Raw genomic sequence first — 8,203 nt, forward strand, 5'->3', positions numbered from 1 at the left:
AAATTGGACAAAATATTTCTGTACACTTCTGAATTCATTCTGCTGCTACCATCATCAGTTACATCATCAATAAATATTAATGAGTGTGTTCCAGAAGCAGCCGTGCACGCCCAAGCCATGACATTACCTCCACCATGCTTCACAGATGAGCTTGTATGCTTCGGATCATAAGCAGTTCCTTTCTTTCTCCACACTTTGGCCTTTCTCCACACTTTGGCCTTTCTCCAGACTTTGGCCTTTCTCCACACTTTGGTAGAGATTAATCTTGGTCTCATCAGTCCATAAGAATGTGTTCCAGAACTTTTGCGGCTCATCTCTGTACTTCTTCAATCTGGCCTTCCGATTCTTCCTGCTGATGAGTGGTTTGCAACTTGCGGTGTGGCCTCTATATTTCTGCTCTCTGAGTCTTCATCGAACAGTGGATTGTGATATCTTCACCCCTGCACTGTGGAGGTCGTTGCTGATGTCACTTACTGATGTTTTGGGGGTTTTCTTCACAGCTCTCACGATATTTCTTTCATCAACTACTGTTGTTTTCCTTGGCCGACCTGTTCGACCTCTATCTGCTCAGTACACCAGTAGTTTCTTTCTTTTTCAGGACATTCCAAATTGTTGTGCCCAATGTTTGTCCAATGGCTCTGGTCGATTTTCCTTCTTTTCTCAGCTTGACAATGGCTTGCTTTTCTCCCATAGACAGCTCTCTGGTCTTCATGTTGGTTTATCCTCTTTAACAGGAAATGCAGTCTTTATAGGTTTGAACCAAGGATGAAAACTTAGACTAGTCATGCAGAGCTATTTATGTTTGGACTATCAACCTAAAAGGCAACACCCGGGCAACAAGAAACATCTGTCAGTCACATGTTCCAATAGTTTTGCTCACTTGAAAAATGGGTGGGTTCAACCAAAGGGTGGTATGTCCTGAGTTGTTTAACACATCTAGATGTGAATACCAGGAAATAAAAGCTGAAATTCTGAACTCTTGTCTCATACTCATCTTTCGATCTTAAACCCAAATGTCGTCAGTGAACAACAAAAACAAAGGAATTTGCCTTACCGTTCCAATACTTTTGGAGGGGACTGTACACTTCTTGTGCTAACAAGCCTTTGTTTTAATGTACTGTACTGATCTCACTTTTGGAACTGGAACAACCTTGTGGTATTCCTGTGGAATCTCTTCAGTTATATCCTTTTCCAGACTAGCAGTTTTTCCAGGATTGTGTTTCCGTTCCTAAATGAGTAGCAGAGAGGAACTTGACCCTCACAAGTTGTATCTGGCACTAGTGTTTGGTTTTGTTGACTGTCCCAGCTGCTCCACCTTGCACACAAATATTTGGGAAGCAGCAAGGCCTCACTTTGTGAATTAGTTGCAAGTAATCATTTCAAAAGCATACTTAACTGAACACTGTTTGACAAACCTTTTATCTTACATGAGTTTATTGGTTTGAGTGGTTTAGGTGAGAAAATGCTCATGTGTAGTTTTTTCCACATTACCTTCAGGGTGTAACTATCACCAGATCACTTCTTGAAACATATTTCTGATGTCATTAACAGCATATAAGCACTTGCGTGTCTTCTTATACTAGTGTTCCCTGGCAGTCATTTTTCTATTCACTCTTTATAAAGCTGTTTCTCACAGTGTTTCAACAGGTATCTTTTGTTAGTGTTGTTTTGATAATATAAATGGGATATTAGTATAAAGCCTTTGATGAAGCAAGTGTAACAGTATGGTTTGGCTCTCCCATATAATGCTAACATTTATCCATGACTTTGATAAATGTTTAAACTATCTGCTAAATATATTAATAGGTTCAGGCTCATTAAATGTGATGCATAATCGTTGTTATAAGGGCTGGAGTTTAAAACCACCTACCTGCCAAATGCAGTAAAATGTAAGCTGTTGCTGGGAAGTTTACATTTACTGCAAGTGACAATAAAATGTCCTATTAGGAAAATAAATATTTTGGGTCAAAGAAAAGTTAGCATTTGGTGTGTTTTACATGCAATTCTCACTATAGCCTGCGGATGAAAAGGCCCGTTTCTCTCCTGCTTCCTTTTGCAGCTCCTTAATCTGTCTCTCTCCACCTTACCATGAACTCCCTTCACTCTCCACCTTGTTGGTCCTCCTTTCCTGCTGGTTGCCTTTCATCTTTTTCCTCATTTCTTGCTCTCACCCTCTGTAACTGCTTCTTATTTCTATTATTATTTACTTTATTTATTACTTTTTGTGCATTGTGTCTTTCTCTGCAGTGCACCCGCTGTCAACATCCCATCTTAGTGGTCAGTTCTGCCTGCCAATCAGAGGTTAAGCTGAGGCCATGGCAGTGAAGGACCGTGTAGAGGCGGTGCTCAATGTGGGTCTGCGTGTTCCGAGCATCATGTTGCTGGATGTCCTGTACCGCTGGGACGTCAGCTCCTTCTTCCAGAAGATCCAGCGCTCCAGCCTCTCCAACAACCCCCTGTTCCAGTACAAATACCTGGCACTCTATCTGCACTACGTAGGTTAGTGTTGGTGTCTCTCTCTCACACACACACACACACACACACACACACACACACACACACACACACACACACACACACACACACACACACACACACACACACACACACACACACACACACACACACACACACACACACACACACAATCACAAATGTTATGTTCCAGTACAAATACGTTCCCCCGTGTTAACACTTCTTAGTTTAAAACAAACAAACTTAGTATAAAACAAACATTATAGAAATGCTTTGCTCTTTCTGCTCTGTATAACATTTTGCACATTTGATAATGCAACACATGTATAAAGAGCTGTAGCCGTTGGTATGTCAGTGTTGTCAGTTGGGTTATCATGATCTGCAGTAGGTGTTTTATTTGTTTGACTAGCGATAGAAGACTAACTAGTGGATAAAGTGGCTCCTGTTCTGCTCGCGTTATCGCGTTATATTTACCTCTCTTGGTTGGATTTGCATGCTTCTCTTTTTTTCCATTCAGCAAGGGCAGCCCTCTGTAGCCAACTCTATAAGTTTCAATCTGCTCACACATGGTGACAGGCAGTAAGCCATGAGGCTGCGCTTTGTAGTGATTTCAGGACAGTCAGGAGGGATTGTTTGGCATGACGACAAGTGGAGTTTGACCAAAACTATCTGATTTACTCGATGGTAAAATAACAAAGATGGGTGCTGCCTGAAACCAGTTTTCCTCCTCTAGCTGTGTGGTTCTTGGCTCAGCAGTGGCATGTAGACAGTGGCAGTCAGCTGTGCCAGTCAGTTAGAGACGAGTGTCAAGTAGTAGGGCTGTATCGAATGCCATATTTTTTAAATATATAAATTCAAAGTGTATGTCATCACCCTTAAAAAAAGCAAACCCTAGGACAAAATCATCATTTGAATAAAGTGATTCATTGGATGAAACATGTTAGTCTTTTTTGTAAGTACAGGCAGAATGAGGGGCGGCTGTGGCTCAGGAGGTGGCTCGGAACGTCAGCGGTTCAATCCCCGGCCCCTCCAGGCTGCATGTCGGAGTGTCCTTGGGCAAGATACTGAACCAAATTGCCCCTGATGGCTGTTCCACCAGTATATGAATGTGTATTAATGTTAGTTTCTGTTTGAGCACTTAGGCTCAGTGTATGGATGTGTGTGAATGTGATATAGTGTAAAAGCGCTATGAGTGGTCGAAAAGACTAGAAAGGCGCTATACAAATACGGAGCATTTACATGAGTAGCATTTGTCAGTTGCTGATTGTAAACACGTGATTCAAAGTTGGCCCTATGCAGAGAGAATTTCCCGCAAAATCTTGCAGGAAAAAGCCACATTGCCGGATTTTGTGTGAACGCATGCAGCTGAAGCCACGGTTCACCCTGTGGCAGCTGTGCTTGAGTGTGTGTGAGTGTGTAGCTCAGCTGCCCTCGATCAAACAGACACACTCACTTTTACAGAGAGCAGAGGAGATAAACGTGGTTACCATGGTTAGATGGTTATAGAGTCCCGACCTTACACACTGCACACTCAGATGCAGATTGAATAGACATGAGAAAGATGATACTGTGACTAGGGCTGGGTGGTATATCGGTATAATGAGGTATACCGATATAATTTCAAAAGAGATATGAAATTAGACAATACCGTTTATACTGATATAGTTTGATGTTGAGTTAATTAATGTTTCTGTAAAGTCCTACCAGCGTTTGCTCCTCTCTCTCCCTCACTGCGAAGCGCCGCCCCTCCCTCTGCGTCTGCAGGCAGCCGTCTGCTCACAAACTCTCAACAAAATGGAGGGAGACACAGACCTGGCTTGTAAAAAGAAAAACATGGTCCAGTCAGTGTTTCCCACAAATACACTTTACTTCAGCGACACATTGTAGCAGTTATCAGAGAAACATGGTGATGACGTTACAAGTCGCGACACTGTGGATATTTTACAAGAGCGACAGTGAACACACCAGTCAGATGTTATTCGTTAGCTAAGTCGTCAACACGCCTCCGTGCAGCTCTGCGGCTGTGAACAGAATCACCGGAGGAGAAGTCCAGAAGACAAGTTTTTTTTTTTTTCTGTGACTTTATACAGCCTAGCCTACTACTGATGGAGAAAGTCACCGAAGTGGACATGCAGGGAGAGGGAGACGCCACTGCACGGTAACAGCTCGACTCACCTCGACTCTCCTCGCCTTTTTTTGGTTTTCCATTGCATAAAACTTGTACTTGTACCTGCTACCAGGTACTTTTTTCGTATCACCTCCATCTTATCTGTCTTTACATTCTGATTAATGTTGAAACGTTTTAACTTAAATCAAGAGACAGCTGTGTGAGTCCCTGGTGTGTGTCGCATCGAACATTACGTCGTGGCATTTGTGTGTGGCGTCACTATGACGACCAGCTACATTGAGGGGTGCTATCTCTGGGTACTATCTGCAATGGAAAACTGAGGACGGCCAAACCGAGTTGAGTCGAGGCGAGTCGAGCTGGTACCGGGAATGGAAAAACGGCATAAGAAGTGGGGAACGCTGACGTGTTTGCAGCAGAGGTACGTTAGGTCTGAGAGTGTGAAGAGAACTGAAGGAGGCAAATTCAATAAGTGAGTGATACTTCAAATGTAGAATGAAGTATAATTAAAATGGTGAAATAAGAAACAAGCTAGTTACTAAAAATAGTAAAAACATGCTGTCAACAAGAAAACAGAAAAATAACAAACACAATGGCTCTCTGAGAGTGCCAACCTTCATCAACACTTACCTCTTTATGCACAAATTATTAAAAAGATTATCTAGGTTTTAAGATTTGTTTTATTCCTTAAAATTATGTTAAAATACAAATCCATTTACATTTTTACAAACTTCTGTTGGAATAGTATGTTTGTTTGTTTTTTTTAATGTCATGTTCTATCTATTTAAGCTCAATTATTGAAATTTAACAATAAAATACACTATTTATTACTGTAGTTACATGTGTGTGTGGAAACCCAGTAGCATATTGTTATCCCTGAATCATCTCTTTTATAACATATCAACATCCAAAATGTAACTGATTATATAGTTCTAATTAAAACTGATTTCTTTACAGATGAGAACAATACTAATTCTTATTGTGTTGGAAGGGCCACAAAGCAGTCAAATGTTGCCATTTAGTGCTGTAATATATACCATTGTTATTTAATGTCTATATATATTTACTAGCAGGTTACAGAAATCATGCAATCTTACTCGACTGTTGCATAACATCCACATACGTGGACAGTTTGTGTATAAAAACTACATTTTACTCTGAATTTTAATTTATAAAACATAAACCTGTTAATAATACTTTTCTGTACATACTACTATTTCTTTTTACCTCAACTGACCTTGAATAAAAGTTTTTCACAGATATGCCTAAGGCATTTAGCACATGGCCATCACGGTTGGCCATCTTGGATTGATGGGGTCATCAATAAATATTTGGAATACAAGATAGCAACATTATAATAGTGGTTACTATCAATCAACTGACACTGTCGTCAAGTGGCTTGGAGAATATAATTATATATTAACACAAAATGTGTGAAAAATAACTGTCCACAAATATGGACACCATACATGAAAGGGTTAAGTTGACCAGTTCCCCATAAACATTTGGTTTCACCTCCTAGTGAAAAGCGTCACAAGGAGAAAATAATGCGAGTTCCCCCTGGATACGTAGTAGCAAGAATGGAGTGACAAGGACATTATCCCTTGGTGACTTCCCCCCTACCTACACTAACCAGAGCAAGTGAAATTGACTTCTTCAATCATGAGTCTTTGTCTCTTAGCAGTATAGTTAAGCTAGAATACACAAGTCTTGCAATAGTGGCAAAGTGCATTCATAAACCCAATTTCACAGAAATCCATCACTGATTTACACATTCTGCTGACAGTTAGACAGACAAGCTGGCAAAAACATAACCTCAGTGGTGAGGGCAGTGAAGTAATAACAACACGTGGCTTTAAAGTCCTAACTTTGTCCCTGGATTGAACCTTAATTGGATAGTTGCCAGTTTCTACTTAAATGTCCATGTCTGAATATGTTTCCAGGTGTATGGTTAGTCTTTCTCAGCTGCTGTTTTATCATGTGATCCAAGTAATTAAAACTCTTAACAGTTGTTATTGATTTGCATCCCAGAACACACAATTTGGAAAAGCTCCATGAGTCAGATTGTCACAGAGCCAATCATGAAGACAAATATCAAGGTCTCTGCAGCACAGGAAGCCTGTCAGGTGAAACACTGAAAGACAGTAACAGGGATGTTAGGCTAAAGTTGACACAGCAAAGTCTGATGGGCAGACTGTGGTTTGAGCTGAATGAAAACGTCTATTTAAAAAAAAAACGCTTGCTCAGATCAGACGAGCACAGTGGTGAGTTTTCTGTGCTTGTTTTAATATGTCTGTGTTTGCGCGTGTGTGCGCTGTCAGGCTTGGGTGCAGTTGGTTAATTAGTCAATAGGCTTGGTATGTGGTATGTGCTGATGAGCACTGTGGGTGGACAGAAAGAATAAAAGGGGACAGAGGCTGTAAAACCAAAGTAACTGTTGCTATGTGCTGAGGACTGTTTTAGGTAGTAGACTGTTGCACTGTAAGCCTATTGGAAACAGTGACTGTTGAATTACATAAGAAACATCACACATTGTTGTTTAATCTGTTTAATACTGACTTTGTTGTTCTATAAAATGTGAAAGTTTTGTTTATTGTCATAGAAAAGTAAAATAACTAGGGGAAAAAATATATTAATTGATTGTCAAAATAGTTGGCGATTTAATATAATATTTGACAACTAATCGGTTCATCTTTGTAGCTCTAAATACATGTATTGTCACTTTTTGCTTTTACTTGTTTTTTTTGTTGATTGTCTCATACCGGCTGCATGTGTGACTACCTCACAGGTTACATCCTGAGCTTGGTGCTCTTGACTCTGCCTCGTCAGCACCTGGTTAAACTTTACCTATATGTCCTCACGGCTCTGTTGCTGTATGCTGGTCACCAAGTCTCAAGGTATGAACAAACACACACGCATAGATGAGACATCCACTAGTGGACTTGATAAGATGCATCTGTTCTCCTACTCTGGTGAATGATACAGAATATTGGTTATGGCACGTGTTGCCCATATTATTTCTGAATCTGATATACACTCACCTAAAGGATTATTAGAAACACCTGTTCAATTTCTCATTAATGCAATTATCTAATCAACCAATCACATGGCAGTTGCTTCAATGCATTTAGGGGTGTGGTCTTGGTCAAGACAATCTCCTGAACTCCAAACTGAATGTCAGAATGGGAAAGAAAGGTGATTTAAGCAATTTTGAGCGTGGCATGGTTGTTGGTGCCAGACGGGCCGGTCTGAGTATTTCGCAATCTGCTCAGTTACTGGGATTTTCACGCACAACCATTTCTAGGGTTTACAAAGAATGGTGTGAAAAGGGAAAAACATCCAGGATGCTGCAGTCCTGTGGGCGAAAATGCCTTGTTGATGCTAGAGGTCAGAGGAGAATGGGCCGACTGATTCAACCTGATAGAAGAGCAACTTTGACTGAAATAACCACTCGTTACAACCGAGGTATGCAGCAAAGCATTTGTGAAGCCACAACACGCACAACCTTGAGGCGGATGGGCTACAACAGCAGAAGACTCCACCGGGTACCACTCATCTCCACTACAAATAGGAAAAAGAGGCTACAATTTGCAAGAGCTCACC

General features: G+C 40.8%; 1 protein-coding gene across 2 annotated transcripts in view; it reads left to right on the forward strand.

Moving 5' to 3' along the window:
* The window catches only part of LOC123962865 (RING finger protein 145-like), a 23,042-nt gene that overhangs the window by 3,593 nt on the left and 11,246 nt on the right, over window positions 1-8,203 (forward strand). For both annotated transcript variants that reach the window (XM_046039300.1, XM_046039299.1), the window contains exons 2-3: window positions 2,248-2,499; window positions 7,389-7,497. In XM_046039300.1, the coding sequence (XP_045895256.1) occupies window positions 2,316-2,499; window positions 7,389-7,497 (293 nt within the window). In that variant the 5' untranslated portion in view covers window positions 2,248-2,315. The remainder of the gene's footprint in view (window positions 1-2,247; window positions 2,500-7,388; window positions 7,498-8,203) is intronic.

This window comes from Micropterus dolomieu, linkage group LG23, assembly GCF_021292245.1.
Source record: "Micropterus dolomieu isolate WLL.071019.BEF.003 ecotype Adirondacks linkage group LG23, ASM2129224v1, whole genome shotgun sequence".
NCBI classification, from domain to species: domain Eukaryota; kingdom Metazoa; phylum Chordata; class Actinopteri; order Centrarchiformes; family Centrarchidae; genus Micropterus; species Micropterus dolomieu.